Genomic DNA, 21554 nt, shown 5'->3' with positions numbered 1-21554 from the left:
GCTTGTCCATCTGTCCACCTCAGTCAGCAGGCTGGTCATACAGGAGTAACCATTCTTGAAACCATGCTGTTGGGGTGAGAAGAAGTTTGAGGACAGTAAATAGTCATTTATACCATCGCACATCAAGGACTCCATGATTTTTGAAGGTATTGGGAGAAGAGCCACCGGTCGGTAACTTGAAGGTTCGCTGCGTCGACCTTCTTTGAACATTGGTGTAATGTGAGCCAGCTTCCAATTTTCCGGTGGTTTTCCTCGGCTTAGCGAGTGTGAGAACGTCACGCTAAGCGGCGTTGACAGGATTGAGGCTACTTCCCTCAGTATGGCAGAATGGACCATATCCGGGCTAGGAGAAGTGTCTATTCTTAAGTGCTACAGTTTCCGGAACACCACGTCAGAGCTCAGGTTCACTTCGGAAAGTCCTTTGGAGTTACAGATTAAGCTTTCATCAGTATAGTTGATGTGGGTCGGTTGAAATGTCCGAGAATATTGTTCAGCCAAAAGGTTAGCGGCGTCGCCGTCGTCGTTGGTCGGGCCGTTAAGACCTAGCAGTTGGGAAACTTCGGTTTTGGCTTGACGAAGGGAGGCTACATAACGGGATAAGCTTTTCGGATTAGAGACAAATTTATCCATAAGCTTTATCTGGCACTGAAGCCTGTCTACTCTTATAGCCTTCGTGCATATGTTCCTTATATGTTTGTATTGCCTGTACGCTCCGTTGTTGTCAGTTCGTTTATACTCTGATCATCAGTGCCTTTTGCGGCTAAGCAGGAGAAGAGTGCGGTTCCTGATGATTATGGGTTGTTGATAGCCATGGGGGACCGTTTGAGGAACTGAATGATTTGTAGCACATATGAGCGTGTGCGGTAAGAAGTCCAAATGAGCATCCACATCGAGTTGAAGGTGAATATCCCAATCCACCTGTTGTAGATAGTCCTGTAAAGCTGACACATTCAATTGTTTGAAATTTCAGAACAAGTTGTTGGTGGGATATCTTAGCTCAGTTTTGCTAACGAAACTGAAAGCCATAACGGCGTGGTCGCTCTTTCCCAGGGGAGCCAGGATTGAGAGGTTGTCAACTAGGAATTATTCGTTTATAAATACACAGTCTAAGCGCGATGGTGTCTGACTGTTTCTCCAACGAGTTGCCGACTTTATATTTTCGTATAATCCCAATCCCTCAATGAGGTTGAAGAACCGTGCTTCAGTTGAGTTTTCACCTCCAACATACGTGTGTTCCGCGAAGTTGGCTCTAGGGAGATTGAAGTCCCTTAGCCATGTCAGTATATAGAAAAAACAATAATGCCGTCCCTACTTGTGGACGTAAACGCAATGCGTCGTAATCAGTTGGTTGTCTTCAGGATGTAGATGAAGATAGTGATCAGCATTTTCCTGAAGAGAATATATGTAACTCAACATCACAACATAGACAAAGGAGACGACGTCGGTCATCTACGTACGCTTTATTTTGAATGAGTTTATCCTTTAGGTCAAAATATTATCACTGCAAATCTGGATTTTGGGTCTGTGCAGTGAATGGTGAGCTAAACGTCACATCCTCAGAAGGACACGTTTTTGTAGATCCTTCGAGACAAGAGTTGTCGTCCCCTTAACAATTACATTTAAGATAATTTCTGTTGGGTAGCTCACGACATCCGGTTTCTTGGAAGTTCAACATATAGCTTACGAAGGATGATATCCTCAAAATGCGATCACAGTTGTACACAGGTTGCTAAACTCACAATGTAATTAACTGAGTTTATACACTAAGAACATCAACGAGACTTTACAGCACATCCAGCTCAACACTGAAGTAAAAGTATTGGATGAAAATAGGAACATATCTATGACTTATTCTGTCGCAGGGAGCAAATAGTTATCTACCACACGTTTCCAGAGGTAGTATGTATTGAATCGACTTATCACGCCAACAAAGTTGAGTAAGTAACGAATAGTAACAAATTTATTTTAAAGCTTTTCTCTGTCCTAGCTAGTGGTTACTGATTTTCTCGTACAAGGATACATTCTTATGCATACTCTTTGCATGTAAGAACGACGCGATTCTCTTCTATTGACGTTCTGGAAAATCTGGAGTAAGGCAGACACTGAACTACGTTTGCGTGTATATGACGATATGAAGGATCTTCGACGTCTTCCAAAGCTTGAGGTAAGAAATATAATTAAATGTATCATGACTTTCATGTTCCATTATCACTTCAAACTTTTAAATGAGTTCACAGCACTCTCAACTAAAACTGTAGCTTAAAATTTCAAAAGTGTTAAGCGGGTGAGACACGAAGTAATAACAGAAGAATACATCCGTTTCTACGTGAAAGGCATAATTTATGTTATTGATAGTTCACGCGCACAATCTGTTTGTGAGCGCTTCAATTACTATATGCTCCCCTATGGTCATATTTTGTATGCACATTCTAAATATCAAATTCGTGGAGATAAGTTTGTGTTTCTCTTTCTCTTTAAGCATTTTAGATTTATTTCGACATAGCAACCGGTGGACAAAGAACTACATAATGGACCTGATTCCTTGAGCTTTGGACAACAGGAAAAGATCTGCCTGGGAAGTTTACCCATAAATACCATTTAATCCATGATCTTAGTGAACCTCTGACAAGCAAACTTAACCTTTCATGCCTCGAAGCATCGGAAGACATATGTGCGCAAGCTATGGGTTCAATCGTCAGAAGCCACTATTCTCACTGACCATTGCTATGCTTCTTGATAACGGGAAGTTTACATATTGTAATCTTTTCAGTTTTGCATAAATTCGTTTATATGGCCAACAACTTGTTCTAACAGCGTCACAGCAAGGAGAGTGTACTGCGCAGTCCTCCGTGTCTGTGAAACATAGGGATGTTAGTACAATGAACATACACATGAAACTGAACAAATGTATTTTAGGAGCAGTGAAATGTCACTGAGTCTTAACAGGTGTATCAATGAATGCCGATCAGTTCATCGATCCCTTTCAAGGACAATGGCAACCAACGTCATGGACTGGCCTATGAGATGGTGGTCCCACTTTCTCTTGTACCTACTCTAATATATTTCTGTAATAGCGTCCTTTGTGTTGTACAGTCTTCAAAGCAGCAATAATACTTTGATACGACGAAGGGGCAAGCGTCGTGAAGCGCTGACTGCGAGGCATCACTTCGAAGTTGGCTGTTTGTCACACCATTTCCGTCTAACTCGAGTAGGCTCCTAACCATTCAACAAAGATCATAAAAGCTAGTGAAATACGTTATGTTATGTACACAATTTTTGTTTTCGTATCTGTTCTATACTTTGTGACCCCTTGAACTGTAAGGGCAACTATGTTCATAATCCCAGCACTTGATTGTAGAATTTCGCAAATTTCATTGGTAAGGTAGCTACCTCTAATTTAGATTATTTTAAACAGCTGTGACTTCTCTTTGTTAGTCTCAATTCATTTTTTCCAAATGTCAATGCATTATGTTACTTTAAATAAAAAATTGTAGATTTCAATTATTTCTCTGAATCACTTCATAATAGTACTTATTTCTGCTGTTGGCTATCTTTGCAAGGATATCAGCAACCTAAGATCTGACGATATATGCCTAAATTACGTTATTTCATACGAAAATATATCATTTCGCTACTGTTAGTGTATAGCTGGTTGGCGTTGTTTTATCAAGACGTCTTTCTACGGAATGGGGTTGCCGACTCCATGCTCAACCCTTCTTCACTCGGACTTGAGACCGACAATAATTCTAGAAGAGCTACGGGTGGAACGTCTAGACGATCCTACTGTACGAAGCGGAAACGTAACGAAATACTAAATCATCATCAAAAATGTTCAAACATGTAAAAACAGTCGTCTGCTCAAGATAGTCAGTACCCGTTGGTTGAATACCATCAGCAACAGCCTACTGTGGAACGGGACAAACCAGCTCAATGTCGTTGCTCAGTAAAGATCCAGGAACACCCAAAGCCACCCGCCCTTTCGTTTCAACGATCTTAAACGGACTGGCACTAGGCAGCCATTCAGCATTTCAATTGCTGTGAGTTTTTCGGGTGTCCGTTGGGTCGCACGAATACTAATTGTTCACACATTCGAACATTTGACCAGGTATTAAGAAACGACTGTGTTAAACTACTGATTAACTGAAAAAAGGCAAGTATCAACCACAAACACTGCGAAAATTGAAGTTTAATGAAAAATGCTGTTAATAGCTGGTAAATAAGGACACCCAAAATGCTCGATAACATGTAACCTGTTGGCGAGAACCCACTGCCTGACTTCCTCACTCTCCCATATTACCTTACCGAGCAAACATTTTAGTTTTGATTGTATCCTGAAACGTGAGAGCTTCTTTTACACTCATCAAAGTTGAATTTTCAGTTACAGAGTTTAACAATTCTAAAATTTTAGAACCACTATCACTCTACAAATCATATTTTACGACAGATATCTACCGTTTTCTATTTCTTCTGCGCGTACATTGATCTTTAGTGTTGTTCTACATGAGCGCACGTAACTGTCTAATTGGTGTGAGCAGATCATGTAGTAGACCCACATGCGTCCTTCAAGGCAAGGATGAAATGTGTAGCGGTAAATAAACCCCCAGAATCGATAGCTCTGTGAGTCTTCGACATTTGATTCTGACTGCATAAGTTTTAATGGACTCACCGAGTTGAAGGTGCTCGACCGCTCATCCATGCCCGATCAAAACTGGGTGAACTGTGCTACGCATCTCCTTCAACTACTGACCAGCTTTGACCAGACTTTCCTTCGACATATCGATAACCTCCCAAATATATCTTCAAACTTATATTACTGACTTGACTGGGTTGGCATACTTTGATTATGAAGAGTTTTACTGGTTAAGACGTTGTCAAACTCCGAATACTTGTAGCAGCCCTAAATGCGATGAGACAAATAGGGTATGTGGTACCACAACACTTACATCGGACCCACAGTGGCCACAAATAAGAGGTGCTGAAAGTCACTATTATGTTGACTGTGCCAATCATGCCTCTCTAAAATGTCTCCGCCGATTCTTGAAGCGATTAAACTGCTTAATAAAGCTAGAACAACAGCCAGCAGGAGATGAATAGCTGCGGGATATCAAGGAATTGGTGAGCACCATTATGAGACCACATCTAGATCAGAATGAAACCATCACTATGAACTTTTATGGCATAGTGGATGACAAATAGATATAGATGAGGTTATAAGAAAATATAAAAAGTACGCAATGAAGCAGCAAATTACAGAGAGCTTGTAGTGGCGTTGTACGCCAACCACACAACGTTTCAAGTCGAGTATATAACTACCGAAAAGACCTACATTCAACAATTGTCACAAACAAAAAGTTAACAATCTAGAAGGTGGGAGCATTCAATTCAATTCGGTTGCATGGCTCAGCCTTTTAGCCGTGGTCATTCTTATGTAGTTTATTACTTTTATTCATATTAAATATATTGCTCTATCTCCAGCTTAAATGTGTTATCCATCACCTATTAGTGATTGTTATGATACGAGTCTGTAGACAATGATATGACTTCTACGTAAGATCTTATAGATTAAGCAGCTACATCATGGAAAATCTACAATTTGAGGATAAGGTCTATTATTAGAACAGTAATAATGACGAAGTAGACCATAATTCTACACACCCTAAGTTATGAGTCCGTGGTTTCAGCAATGGAACCCTATAAAAACGCCGAACAGACTACTTAGGATCGAATCCTGAACTTCAGCGTCCCCAAACAAGCTTAAATCATTCCCTTATGAAACTCGTAAAAAATAGATATTAAGTCATGTAAACTGCGTGGACTTCAGGGCCATAAAGGCGTTTTTGATGGGAATACAACTGATCATAAAATTGTTCTTAGATGTTAATATTTAATGGTTAGATTTCAGTTTCCTGACATTGTTCCATCTATCGAAGCGCTAGGGAATTCAACAATGCTTCAAGGATAATTTCGCTTTAGAATCACAGAGGAATATTTCAATAAATTGCTTAAAAACTGAGCGACTGAGTGAACCACTAATTCTAATGATTTTATTCTAGACAATGATAAGACTTAATCTAGTGCAGAACCTGAATTATATTCAGTAAACCTATGAAGATGGAGTACAAGGGACTAAAATACGCAAACATTCGTTTAGGATGTCGTTTTTATCATCTTACCATCAGTATTATTTTGTTCTGATGATGAAGTTCGTGAAAGTGAAAAGATTAATATGACACTTAAGGTTTGAACTGTCGCCTAAATTTATAATAGCGCAATCGGCTTCTACAGGCTAACAGAGACATACAATTAGTTTTGTGTTAGTCTAAGGCCGTAATAGTTCACTTACGAAGTAACTTGAAGGAATTCAGGTGAAAATAGACGTCCTGGTCTAAATTGTAGTTAATTTTTGCCAATGCCAGCAAGTATTTCTACACGCATATTCGATACGCGGAAGTAAATAATTGCTAGTTCAGGGAGGTTGCTGGATACTCATGAGACAATGTCTTAAAATCAGGAAGCTAAAGGAATACTGATCGACAGGCTTATGCTTCACAGTGGGTAACAGGCGTGAATAAGCAAATAAAGAATGTTTATGCAGAAGGTTGTACGAAGAAAGGCTTGTCAAAGGATCATCAGAAAACCAATCACGTTTATATTCGGATAAAAAACATGGTATAAAATGAAGACGTCGGGACTTCGACGTTTTATAAAAGTGGTAGAACTACATCGCTAATGAGAGATGACTGAGAATAATGGCCAGGTACGGGATGTCTTTATTCAGTTGAATAAAGTAAATGTAGGTGACTCTAATAAGATATGGTAGAACGCTTCAAGATTACTGAAGTAATTCTCAAACTTCATCCGAAAACCATTTTGAATATGTTTTAATATAAATGTAACTGAAGATAGATTATCGAGAGACTGGAGAAACTCCACATGAGTCTTTTGAACAGATTGCCCACTTACTTATGCCTTCTACTCCTGCTGGAGGAGCATAGGCCGCTCACCAGCATTCTCTATCAAACTCTACCCTGGGAAATCCTTCCCAGCTGCTATTCATTCTTTTCATGTCTGCTTCATATTCTCGACGCAATGCGTTCCTTGGTCTTACTGTTTTCCTTAACCCTTCAGGGTACCAAATTAGTGCTTGTCTCGTGATGCAATTCGATAATAGCCATAATGCATGCCCTATCCACTTCCAGAGTTTTTTCCGGATTTCCTCTTCAACTGGAAGTTGGTTTATTCTCTCCCACAGTAGGCTGTTGCTAATGGTATTCGACCAACAGACATTAAGTATCTTGCGTGGACAATTGTCTACAATTATTTGTGCTTCTTTGGTGATGGCTTTAGTAGTAACCCAAGTTTTAGTTCCATGGGTACATAAGTGTTGCGAAGAAACCATTTTGGGTTTCTTCAGAAATGCATAATACACGAGTTTCGATAATGTTAGCATTATATTCGCCATATTTGAGGAGAGTAATGATAATAGAATAATAATAATAATAAATCAGGCTATGTGTAGTTGAGGAGAATATTGAATTCATTTCAAAGAAAGAAAGAGGGAATGTAAGGGAATAGAAATAAGGGAGACGTGAAATACACAAATAGTTTAATAGACGTGTTTATGAACACAGAACAAGAATAAACGACCATGTATATATCGTCAAATCAGTAACAAAAATAAAATAGAAAATTATTCAAAAAGAGTAACTTATAATCGCAGTAAGATATGACGGTAGAATAAGTATTTGTGCAGTCATCGTTTAGAGTGATGCTATGAAAGTCTCAACTGAGTGAAAAAAATAACGAAATATCAATATGTATGAGTCATATATGCATAGCGAAGATAAAACGAATCTTGCGGAGATATGACTGACAATCTGAAAAGTTAATTTAAATGTAACACAAGTTATTGTCTTAATTACAAGCTTCCTAAACTTAGGAATAACATTTATTTAGAAGGAAAAAAGAGAGAAAAGAAATGAACACCTAGTAAAAGGGTTAAACAATGATAATAATAAAAATTGTGTAATGAATATCGACATCTGATGTAAACCAACAACTTAGAAAAATAAAGTAGATAAATAAAATAAATCCTTCAGTGCATTCGGATAAATACGTGTAGATTTATGTAACAGTATACAGAGTAAAACCGGATATTAGTATAAATATTTACACAATAATAATGCAGAATGATCTATGAAGGTCACAATTAATTGCAAAGGATAATCAAATGTAAATTTCTATGTGTTATACATATGCATGTGGTGAAGATAAATTAAATCTGAAGGGTTAATTTATTTAAGTGTAACATAAGATAATTTATTTTTAGTTATAGACTTTGGATGTTTAGGAATAAAATATGTTTAGAAGGAAAAGAGCGGGACGAATAACTGATGTGTCAAGAGACCAATAATTATATTAACAACAGTAATAATTATAAATATGAATATAAACAGACTTCGTATATTAAGATGAGTAGAAATAAAATAGACGTGAAAAGTTTCAAAGGTTACACTTTGCTTTTCAGTCAATTAGATAGATGACGGACCTTGCTTGTATTGATCATTATTAAACACATTGATATTCAATAGGTAACACAATCCACTTTCGAAAAGAAAATCATCAAGGAGGCTTCTGAACCGGGTTGTAGTTTTTTAGAGTTATGGTCTACTATGATATTAGTGCTGCTCTAATAATAGGCCTAATCCTGAAATGGTAGATTTCTTATATGCAAATGCCTAATGTATAAGATCTTACGCGGAAGCTACATCATTGTCTACACTGACTCATCGTATCGTAACAATTACCAAACATCTATTTCTTAGATTGTCTCCTGTCAGGACCCAATGCCACTACAGTTCCACTGAAACGGAGGTTCACAGGTAGTCTGTTCCACATGGATGAGTAGTGAATAACGAAAACATTCTGGTGTAAGTTTGCGCAGGTCATGGAATCGCCAGAATAATTTTCTTATTGAGTAGATTGTGGGATAACATCATATAGTACGAAGGAGTGGATACTGAAGAATAGGAAGTACAGTGAATAAGCCGGTAGATAAAGACAAAGTTTAATTTGATATGCCTGATCCAAAGAGATTCTAATTTGAGCTGTTGACATCTATGGTGATAATCCTTTTTGTCAGAATACCCCAAAACACCTTTGGTGAACCTTCTTTGAACACCTTCAATTTTAATCAGGTCATTATGTCTGCAATTACTGTAAACTAAAATACCATATTCAAGAATGGGTAAGATACATTTTCTGTATGATAATAATAATAATAATCTCGATCCGATATTATTGAAGTTTATCACTATGAATCCGATGAGCTTTCTAGCCTTGGATACTTGAGATATAATGTGCTCAGAAAAGTTCAGACTATTGCTATATCTTAAGCCCAAATCACGAACAGTTTAGAGAGGTTTCAGTGTATGTTTGTGTATAGCCAGATTTAGGTTAAGGCAGAGACCAATGTGAATAAATCCACTTTTGTCAACATTAAGTAGCGAATTCCACGAAACAGTCCATTCGTATAATTTGTTTATTTCTTCTTACATTACCGCTGAATATAGCTTTCTTTGGTGGGAGAAGAAAATGAATAAACTACGTTTAGGTCATCGGCAAAAAGGAAAGGTTTACCATACTGAAAGAGCGAACATATGTCATTGATAAAAAAGGAGTAAGAGTATTGGACCAATCACACTTCCTTGTATAACCTCACTGATTACATTCACAGGTTTAGAGTAGCAAGATCCAAAGCGAACGATTTGGCTACCTTCTTCTAAAAAAGATTTGAGCCAATATAAAAGGGGATTCTGTATGCCGAATGAAGAGAGTTTTAAAAGAAGAAGTTTGTGTGAGACCTTGTCGAAAGCCTTACTAAAATCGAAGTACAGAATTATCACTGACTGACCAAAATCTCTTCTCTGAGTATTTTGATCAAAAAATTCCAGGTGCGATGTGAAGTATGAGCGTTTAGTCGTAAACCCGTGTTGGGATGGGCTAATCAAACTGGCCGAAAGTAAAAATGATAATAGCTGTTTGTGAATGATTTTCTCCATGGTTCTTGATAATAAGGATGTTAGAATAATTGACCTGTTTTTAGCAATATCACAACGTGATCCTGTTTTGAATCTAGGGGTGATAATAGATGTTTTCCACACAAATGGATAGGTCCCATATTCCACATATAGGTTGAAAAGTTTCAAACAAAACAGTGGGAATTATCTACTAGCATATTTTAATAAAATAACAACATATTTCCGCATGAGCTCGTACACGCCATTTTTACAGGCATGATCTATAAATTAAAACATTTGTTGGCTCACAAAATGCTTCCCAACTTATTAACTTCATAGTTGTTATAAAGTAGACTTGTAGAGCGCTTGCTGTAAACCGTGAACTTGAGGAGAAGAGTAAGGCAAGTTTGTTCCAGACGTCAGAAGGTTCATAGCCGTTCCCTCAGAGCAAATTTCTGAAGAAGAAAGAGCAACAGAAGAGCGGCAAGGCACTTGGATATGAATGCTAAACGTCGCTTAAGATTGTGTAGTAGGACGGACAGAGGTATAATAAATTAGACTGAATTCATATTATCTCTTGATAGAGTGAAATGAAGTCAGAGGCTCCATATAAGAGAATGCAGTAATAAAGAACAATGAGTTGTGATGTTTAACAAATTGGAGTAAGCTCACATGAAGGAAGAGAAGTCAAGGTTGGTACAAGGAAAGCGGTTTATTAGAAGAGAGTGTGCATATAAAGGGTGAAGTGTTAAGAATACCAATGACTATATCTTTTATTGTCCAATTTTTTCTTTCTTTTCTTTTTTGTTCATCCGATGCCAGCCACACAATGCTAGTGTAAAAGTCTGAGTTGGCATGTTATAGGTTGTCTTGGTAGAATAGCTAATCCAGCGTAAAATCGGAAACATGAGCCTGAGTGGTGAGCGTAGGAAGACAATCTGTATCACAGATTGATTGACTTATTCTCAATCACAAAGAGCCTGATACAAACAAAATATTCCGCCCCACAAACGTGGATGGATTGAAGTCGTCGCCCTCACCGTCAAAACTTGCTGGTCAGTAACTCCACCCTCCCTCCTTTTGTGATGTTAGGCTCATTTAAGCTTAATTTTGGATATATGTCATACCTCACACAATCCTCTGTTTCACAACCTGTTGGACAGCACTATTTCTATAAGTACCATTTTACAAGCTTATCAGTCAATTACAAGCTATGGACTGTGGGTATGGCATCGATGCAGTGCTTCCGTTTACTATATTATAAAGTATACTTTGCCAATCAGAGTAAAAGCTTTAAGAAGGGAATATTGTAGGATAGTTGATTATTAAAGCAGGCGGAGAAGTATAAATTATACGAGTTGTAAATAAGGTAACGAGTGGAGAAATAATATTAATTGCTAGTCAACACCTGCGACGCAGGTTTGTTTGTACGTGCAAGATCAGTTCAAGTGAGGGCCTGATCAAGCAGTTTTACAAACGTATGTAATTCATCTATCAGACGAATTTCGGAGGGAAGTCTGTTCCATATTATTGCATAGTTGGTGAGGAAGAAGTTTTCTCGAGTTTTTGATCTGTTTTTCTCAAACTTGACCGTAGATACTTTGTTTCGAAGTTCGTATTCGTGTGAATCTCGTGCAAAAACTATCTTACATGTTGAATAAATAAGGTTTTTGAGCAGTTTGAAGTAGAGAATCAAATTAGACCTGAGCCTTCTCTCCCAGAAGGGTTCTAGTCCTAAGATTTGGCATCAGGAAATGTAGTCAGTGACTGAGTCACTCTTAAGTATTTTACGGGTTAATTCTCATTGTATTCCTTCCACCTTTAGTATATCAGATAGGCGTAGATTGGAAAATGAGAAAGAGCAGTATTCAACGATAGGTCTTACTCAAACTTTATAAGGACGGATTTTGGATTCATTTTGATTGAAATTATGGAGAGTGAAGCCAAGCAGTTTCCGCATTTTGAATGCTTTGGCTGAGATGTGTTCAGAGAAATTAAGAATGTGTGAGTAACGTAACCCTATGTAAGTTACTGATGCCAGTCTGGGCAGTGTGTGATTGCTAAGTGTTAGTTTTGTTTTAAGAGACGTGTCTCCTATACATAACCAGCCTCAATTCTCTGTGTTGAACTCAAACCTCCAGAGTTTGCACCAGTCGTCTACCATGTTGAGCTCATGTTGGATTGTTTGCGAAGTACCACCTGCATCTCAAATGTCAGTTTTATAGATGACTTTTAAGTCATCGGCATAGAGGTAGGACTTACCTGTGCTAAAGCACTTGCATGTTGAAGTGATCGCGGTAGGTCAATCGTCATACGAAAATTTCAGGGCAGCTACGACCTGCTTGATGTTGAATTTACAACCGATATGTCTTCGGATACAGATGATGAGGATATTTCTTAAACGTTCACAAGGCCAAACCTAATTACTTATCATCTGAGCATTAACTTTACTGTTGGTGTGGTGGACCAGACGATATATAAACGTAAAAAGTATCAACAAAGTTATTAAAGACCAATGTTAATTATAATATATTTAAGTTAATTGTTACCAAACTCCGTCTGGAGTCCCTCCGGGGGCTACTGCCGGTCCCAAGCCCGGATAAAGGAGGAGGGTGGGGCATGGGGTTAGCGTCCCCATCCCGTAGAAAACTAACTCGCTAAAAAAAACGCTAACCAGAAAAAATTATTCAAACCTTTTAAACTTTGCCCTGGGAGTCAGAAGGTCTTCATTTAGAAGAACTATGACGCCTCATGATGAAAGCCGAATTCCTTCGGAAGTTACGAGGCCGATGCCCCTTCTGACAAACAGAGCAACCATTTATTTAGATACATGGAATGTTCGTACAATGTGGGACACCGGGAGAGTTCCAAATTGCTGCAGAAATGAGGAGATACAACCTGAAGGTGCTTGGGATCAGTGAAACACATTGGACACAAGTTGGACAACAACGACTAACTTCGGGAGAGCTCCTGTTATACTCCGGCCATGAAGAAGAAAATGCACCACACACACAAGGAGTTGCATTGATGCTGTCCAAACAAGCGCAAAATGCGCTTATAGGTTGGGAATCTCATGGACCAAGGATAATCAAAGCCTCCTTCAGAACAAGGAAAGAGAGCATTTCAATGAACATCATCCAATGCTATGCGTCTACCAACGACTACAATGAAGACGCTAAAGATCAATTCTACAATAGGCTGCAGTCAATCGTCGAGAAGTGCCCAAAAAAGGACCTGACCATTCTGATGGGAGATTTCAATGCCAAGGTTGGAACGGACAATACTGGATATGAAGACATCATGGGACGACATGGAACAGGAGAAGGAAACGGAAATGCTGAGAGATTTGCAAATCTATGTGCCTTCAATAAGCTGGTCATAGGCGGCACTATATTCCCACATAAACGCATACACAAAACCACATGGACTTCACCGGATCACTCTACACAAAACCAAATCGACCATATTTGCATCAACAAAACGTTCAGGAGGACTATAGAGGACGTGAGAACCAAGAGAGGAGCTGATATAGCATCAGATCATCACTTGCTGGTCGCCAAGATGAAATTGAAACTCAAGAAACACTGGACAAGGGGGCGGACAATATCACAAAAGTTCAATACGGCCTTTCTTCAGGATACTAACAAACTCAACAAATTCAAGATAGTCCTCAGCAACAAGTTCCAGGCCTTTCATGATCTACTCAATGGAGAAGGAACTACTGTGAAGAGCAACTGGAAGGGGATCAAAGAGGCAATAACTTCAACATGTCATGAGGTCCTGGGTTACAAGAAGCACCATCAGAATGAATGGATCACTGTTGATACACTGGAGAAGATTCAAGAAAGGAGGAACCTGAAGTTAGCTATCAATACCAGCCGAACAAAGCAGAGAAAGCCAAGGCACAAGCTGTATACACAGAAATAAACAAGCAAGTGAAGAGGAGCATCAGAACCGACAGACGTAAATATGTGGAAGATTTAGCAACGGCGGCGGAAAAGGCTGCAAGAGAAGGAAACATGAGACAATTGTATGACACGACAAAGACACTCTCTGGAAATCGCCATAAACCAGAACGACCAGTGAAAAGCAAGGAAGGCGAGGTAATCACCAACATTGAAGTGCAACAAAACAGGTGGGTAGAACACTTCAAAGAACTCTTGAATCGACCAGCTCCACTGAACCCACCCAACATCGAAGCAGCACCCACGGACCTTCCAATCGATGTTGGCCAACCAACAATTGAAGAAATCAGCTTGGCCATCAGACAAACCAAGAGTGGCAAAGCAGCAGGACCAGACAACATTCCAGCAGAGGAACTAAAAGCAGACGTAGCGGCAACTGCAAGGATACTCCACATTCTCTTCGATAAGATTTGGGATGAAGAACAAGTACCAAAAGACTGGAAAGAAGGACTTCTGATCAAAATACCGAAGAAAGGCGATCTCAGCAACTATGATAACTACAGTGGCATCACTCTTCTCTCAATACCGGAAAAATTCTTCAACAGGGTATTGTTAAACAGGATGAAGGACTGCGTAGACCCCCAAATTCGTGACCAACAGGCAGGATTCCGTAAGGATAGATCGTGTACAGACCAAATCGCAACTCTACGGATCATTGTGGAACAATCAATTGAATGGAATTCATCAATCTACATCAACTTCATTGACTACAAAAAGGCATTTGATAGCGTGGACAGAACAACACTATGGAAACTTCTTCGACACAACGGCGTGCCTCAAAAGATAGTCAATATCATACAGAACTCATATGATGGATTACACTGCAAAATTGTGCATGGAGGACAGTTGACAAAGTCGTTCGAAGTGAAGACCGGTGTTAGGCAAGGTTGCTTACTCTCACCCTTTTTCTTTCTCCTGGTGATCGACTGCATCATGAAGACGTCAACGTCTGAAGGGAAGCGCGGGATACAATGGACGTCTAAGATGCAGTTGGATGATCTAGACTTCGCAGATGATCTGGCCCTTCTATCCCAAACGCAACAACAGATGCAGGAGAAGACGAACAGTGTGGCAGCAGCAGTGGGTCTCAATATACACAAAGGGAAAAGCAGGATTCTCCAATACAACACAGCATGCACCAATCCAGTCACAATTGACGGAGAAGATTTGGAAGATGTAAAAACCTTTACGTATTTGGGCAGCATAATTGATGAACATGGTGGATCTGATGCACATGTGAAGGCGCGGATCGGCAAAGCAAGAGCAGCATATTTACAACTGAGGAACATCTGGAACTCAAAGCAACTGTCAACCAACACCAAGGTCAGGATTTTCAATACAAATGTCAAGACAGTTCTACTGTATGGGGCAGAAACCTGGAGAACTACGAAAGCCATCATCCAGAAAATACAGGTGTTTATTAACAATTGTCTACGCAAAATACTTCAGATTCATTGGCCGGACACTATTAGCAACAACGTACTGTGGGAGAGAACAAACCAGATCCCAGCGGAGGAAGAAATCAGGAAGAAGCGCTGGAAGTGGATAGGACACACATTGAGGAAAGCACCCAACTGCGTCACAAGACAAGCCCTCACATGGAATCCCGAAGGTCAAAGGAAAAGAGGAAGACCAAGGAACATATTACGCCGAGAAATGGAGATAGACATGAGAAAAATGAACAAGAATTGGAAGGAACTAGAAAAGAAGGCCCAGGACAGAGTGGATTGGAGAATGCTGGTCAGCGGCCTATGCTCCATTGGGAGTAACAGGTGTAAGTAAGTAAGTAATTGTAACTAATACAATAGAAAATTAGGACTTTACTTAAGTTCACCAAATTGATGCGTGTTCAGCTTTGGTATGGTACTGAAAATTCACAATTATAAATGCTTGGTAATTCCAATCAGGTTGACGAACTCTCCAGTAGCGTAATCCAATGTAAGGTATGGTATATTCCCAATCACAGTCTATAAATGTAGGTAATATTTGATTTAGATTTCAGTTAGCTCAATCACAAACGAAAATAGAACGAGGGATATGTGTGTATCCATATATTTGTTAGCAAGCAACAGTATGTCACGCTACGTAAGTTACACAACGGAAAGTGTGTTCAAGGTCATTCGCTTAAACAACACGTACAGCCATTTAATGACAAATGTACATACAGTGTAAAATTGACAAAACGAATACAAATAAAATTAAAAACTATTTACAAAATAAGCTTGTCAGGCCTATCTCCACATTGGTATGGATTCCCATCGAATCATCAACGAGAGGGACTTCTTACCTCAACACTTGGCTAAGATTTCATCTATCGATAGGTTCAAAAAACGTCGGACCATTTCAGAGGCTTCCCTCGATAGGACTACCGTAGACCACCCTCGTCAAATCAAAGAGGAGACTGAAATTGAATTTGTTTTTCTTGCTCGTTGACCTCAAGCTGTGTACAATGTGTACATTACAAGTCTTGTATAAAGTTTGTTTTATGTACTGAACTGTCTAAGCTTCTGATTATGCACCCTTCTGTATTGTTCCGTTCTTTCGTCGTTAGATGTTGCTTGGGGGAGATTAATAATTTCTGAATACTACTTTAGGTAGTGTTCGAATTCACTTCCATTCTGTCTACAAGCCGATTATACATGACTTACGAGTTTCTTCCGGCTTGTCAGTATGTTGTTATCCTGAGGCCAAATTTGACCCTAAGAGTTCTCGTCACGTGCGATTTCCTGTAGAAACTCAGTAATAAGTAGAGTCATTCATCCAGGTTATATAAAAGCCCGGTCTTCCGATTTCATTTCCCAGTAATAAGGATAGTTGGTTTTTAAACCTGTGTCAATCCTTACATATTGCCTTCCAGTAAAGATCCAGCTTAAAAATATTCACTGATGTGGCTGATACCACCTGTTCGCGTGAGGCGTTCCAGTCATTGACTACTCGATCAGAAAAACGGGACCCCACTTATAGATTCAGATCCAGATTCAGATTTGTGTAGTAAGGACAGAAGGCCTACGGCCTATGTTATTCCTTCTCTAGTATGCTTCTGTGAGTGTCCAGTCTTCTCTTGAAAGCGTCAGTTGAAGGTGCGGACACCACTGCTTCAGGCAGCAGATTCCAAGTATTGATGACTCGGTGTGAAAACCTGTATGCCACGGGTATTTTGTTCGTTCTTGGCTTTTCTACTCGTCTGCTTTGTCCTCTGAGGTGTCCCGATCTAGTGGGAAGAAAGAGAGAGAATAAGTTAGGTCCGAAATCATTTCTCAGTATTCTGTACATCAAAATTAGATCTCCCCTTAGTCTGCGATAGGACAGAGTGAAGAGGTCCAGTTTTTCAAGCCGCTCTTTGTATGAAAAACCCCGGAGTTCCGGAATTGCACGGGTAGCTGCCCTCTGTGCCTCCGATATGATTGATTGTATACGAAAGTGATCCTTAACGTATAAGTAATCGCATTTCGTCGTAATCTTTTTAGTAATAAAAGTAGTCGGTCATCTGGCTTGTGAAGGTTTGTTGGTAGGAGTGGTTCCGTTTTTTGGCCAGTTAGGAAACCACAAATTTCATCGGACACTATATCTGGGTCTTTTTTTGATGGCCTCAGTGAGTTTTATGTCTTCAAAGAGAAAGAGCATAACATTACCACAGAGGCAACTATTTTAGTTACAGAATACTGGTGTTCTGCGTTAGGATAACTTTCAGAGATTTGTTTTCATCTACTCCTGTGGGTATGACTGTAAAGGCTTTTCGTCGACCTTTTACTTCGTTGAACACTCCCTGGAGATAACATAAACTAGATTTATTATTCTTGGCAGTGCCATGCGGGGGGTGGTGGTTATAAAACTAAGGTGTTCTCCTGTTAACAGGCGAGGTTTGGGTGATTTTTGGCACGTCTTAGGACAACTCACTTTCATTGTATCAATTTCATAGGAAATCTGGATCTAAACATATAACGAGAGCCTTTAGGAACAGTCGAGCTTGTGGAGGCTTTTCAGACATTTTGTTGCTCTGAATTTACTGGGTAGGGTAGTGTTTTAGTACAATCTTCTGTATTTTCACAAACATCCTATTATGTTATCATTTTGTAGTATTTATCAGTAGTTGGCTTTGTAAATTCCTTTCAAATGTCCTTTTACTTTGGCTGTTATCTATGTCCTGTGGGTTTCATTGAAAAATTTAGCAAAAGCGTCTGATTATTGGTTAACTGTTTAATATCATTACAAACTACAGTTGCTCACTCTGCTTTTGTGATTTTAAAGTCACGAAATGTAAGCCATACTTGAAGACACTGGCAGTTGACTAGGTATGGTTTAAGTAGGTTTTATGATTGAACAGTAAGACTAGAACATTCACTAGATGTTGGTTCTTGCAATTGATATTTAATTTTACTATATGTTATAGACTCTGTAGTTAGGTTCTCATGTGTTTTGTTTTGATTCAGGGTGAAATTACTAATATTTTTTCCTTACCTCTTAGATTTCTGTTGGCTGAACTGGTCCACTTATTCCGACTGAATGCTATCACGAATATCCGACGCTTTGGGGTGTTGTGACAAAGATTCTTCAAGCGACTATGCACCTGAAGGCAGTAGTTGGCTATCAACAAGTGTGGAGGTTACTCCCTTTTTTGTGGTCCCAGCTCAAACACTACAAGATATCTTGCAAAAGATTGGGATAACTAGATGTCCGAATACGGGACAGTTTTATCTGACTAAAATGCCATTCTTAGCCGTTAACAATCATGTATCCAATCCTACTTTACCTTGGGCTATGGCTTATTCCGCTCAAAAGCGATGCCGTTATTTGGAAACTTTTCTAAAGTCTAAGCATCAGTTGTGTCACAAACTGACTGATGAATTACGCAGTCTATCAGCAATTTCAAATGAAGATATTTCAAGTAATTTATCTACGTTCTTCAATTTGCTATGTCCTTTACTTACGGACACACCCAATGCGGAAGTTGATCTTCCCGATAATGACGTCTTGCTGTTGTTTGGCTCTCCAGCAACAGCATTTCAAATACTTTTGTTTACACCATGTTTGTGCTCTCTTCTGACGGACTTCGTGTTGGAGTTAGTTGCTAATCATTCGCCATATTCTGAACATCTTCTTGAGCAATTTCGACAACCCATTGGTCTTCATGCGTTGTTCGGCACCAAACAAACATTTTCTGATATATCCTCACGTCTTACTGATCTGTTTCAGATTGCTGAGGAACCACGAGTACAAGCCAAAATCCTTGGGATTCTTCCTGATCTGGCATCTTCTCCTTGTTCGTCAGGGTGTATATTAAGTGATGAAGATAGATCATCGCTTGTTTCCCAGCTTATCAACTTACTCGATAATGTATCTCTTGAAAATCAACACACCTCATCCAAGGATTGTAATGCAGTCATTTGCCTCATCGAGTGTTTAACGGATTTTTCTGTGAAAGGAGACTTGATGGATAGATTACATTCTGCTTTCTTCCAACTTCTTGATCGCTGTAATGGCCTGGATTACTATTTTGAGTATCTTCGTATAATAACTCGTTGTCTTTTGATTAGTGGACCAGCTCTTCCACAGACACCAGCTGAATTATCTAGACTTGTAACGCGTTTACGCACTTTTTTCGTTTTTGCTAGATCAGGCTTCGTTGATTCAGCAGTTGTAATAAATTCTACTCTTGTTGACCTTTTACGAGTTGCATTTCGATTTAACAAAAATATTGCATCTGAGTGAGTTCTAGATGGTATGAAATTTTGTGTGTAGATTTTCCGAAAATTAAACAACAAAATGTAGGGTAAATAATTTATAACATATATAGACCACAAAGATATAAATGTAGTAATCCATTATTTGTGGTTTTAGGGATATTTTAGATACGAATTGTGTTATGGGCACCTCATAGTTTTGTGCTAATGATTTGAGTTCATGAAATGTTATTCCTAGTTTCCTGAAATCACGCTTTAAACCATATGTTGGGGCTCTTACCGTTCGAACCTTGTGACAGATAGGACAACAGGCTTTTCTAGTTAAGACTCAAGAATCTCGTGCGTCTTCGAAACACGCACACAGAATCCAAGTTTAGTCATTCATTTGACCTCACCTTGTCAATATAAAGAACCGGCACGATTTACCCTTCGAGTATCTGCAGACACCACTGCTACTTCCTGTGGCCTCGCAAATGTGGGCGTATCATTAAGTTTTAAGGCAGAACAGGCTCTCCTAGACTGGATTGCAACAAACAGTCGCCTGTGTGCTGTCCGATTAAACGAGACAGTAAGAACTCAAAAAGATAGGAATACACGCTGTTTCCTTTTCGTCATTTCTGCCTACGCTCTTACTAACTGCAGCCCGGATGCAGTGAAAGATGAATTTTACAGAAAGCTTTCCGAACTTCAAAAAGCTTAATACTCAGACATAGTACTCGTAACAGGTGACTTAAATGCCCAAGTAAACCAAACAGAAGGACATTTATATGAGTTATTTTGTATTCCGGCTCAGCGAATAGATAAAGGTGACCGTTTGCTACAACTGTGCTCAGACGATCGTTTATTTCTGATAAGCTTTAACTTTAAGTATAAAGAGAGACATTGTCTAGCACGGTGACCCTCTGTATCAAATCAACAGTGGACTCAAATATACCATATTGCCATCAGTCATCGTTGGAGAGGCTCTATTCAAGACTGTCGCTCGTTCTGGAATACATGTTTAGGCTATGATCATGCTGTAATACGAGTACATATTTGCTTGCACCTCTCGACGCAGAAAAGCTACAGTAAGACCCATTAGAGTTGAATTTAGCGAAGGTACATTCCAGAAACAACTGAAGGCACACTTAGGCTATTTCGAAAACGAGGCTAACCCATATATTACTTGGGAAGATATACGAACAGCTGTGGAAATAGCAGCGACATCTATTAGTGATTTAAAGTTACGAAAAACCAGTGGATTTCTGCTACATCTATTGCACTGACAGACTCTCGTAAACTTATCCCATCAGGCTCCGAATACGATGACGACCGAAAACAAGTCAGGTCTAGTTTAACTAAAAGTCTAAGGGACGATCGTTAGCAGTGGTGGGCAACGAAAACAAAAGAGATGGGAGAGGCAATGGCTGTAGGTAACGCGAAACAGTTTTTCAGTGAGACTGGGTGACATAGCTCGGAATCGATCACAACGACTTAGGCGTATACATCCTTTGTCTTCCCTTAAACCGTGAGAATTACTTTATATTTTCTTTTCTACAAAATAATTCTTTCCCCCTGTATCATGTTTTTAAATGAGATTTTTTTACTACCATTGAAGTAACTTTCTATGAATTTGGCGTTCATCTTGTGCTAATGAAGTTTGGCAACTTGAACCGATGCATATATGTGCCTGGTCCTACGTTGTAGCTGACTGACTATCTGCACAGTGATCATTGTTCGTTTCCAGAGGTTAGTACTGTATTATATATTAATTTTAGCACTTGAGTTAACTATTTCAAACCAGCTAACAAATTTTAGTGGATATGTGGTTTTAAATATTTTCCATGTTAAGTGGTATTCCTCAGTTTTCACTATGATGGTTACGTATTTTGTCAGGTTTGTTCTATTTG

At 39.2% G+C, this 21554-nt stretch overlaps 1 protein-coding gene across 2 annotated transcripts in view; it reads left to right on the top strand.

The window, feature by feature from the left end:
* Positions 1-17317: 17317 nt before the first annotated feature.
* FANCD2_1 (Fanconi anemia group D2 protein) overlaps positions 17318-21554 on the top strand; it is a gene marked incomplete at its 3' end in the record, with an annotated part of 31483 nt that continues 27246 nt past the window's right edge. Inside the window, exon 1 of one of the 2 annotated variants that reach the window (XM_051210875.1) lies at positions 17318-19689. In XM_051210875.1, the coding sequence (XP_051070893.1) occupies positions 18488-19689 (1202 nt within the window). In that variant the 5' untranslated portion in view covers positions 17318-18487. The remainder of the gene's footprint in view (positions 19690-21554) is intronic. The other variant, XM_012942225.3, reaches the window with a different exon arrangement.

The sequence above is a fragment of the Schistosoma haematobium genome, chromosome ZW (assembly GCF_000699445.3).
Source record: "Schistosoma haematobium chromosome ZW, whole genome shotgun sequence".
In the NCBI taxonomy this organism is placed as follows: domain Eukaryota; kingdom Metazoa; phylum Platyhelminthes; class Trematoda; order Strigeidida; family Schistosomatidae; genus Schistosoma; species Schistosoma haematobium.
Note: the sequence above shows the minus strand (reverse complement) of the source record. Positions and strands in the feature narration are given on the sequence as shown.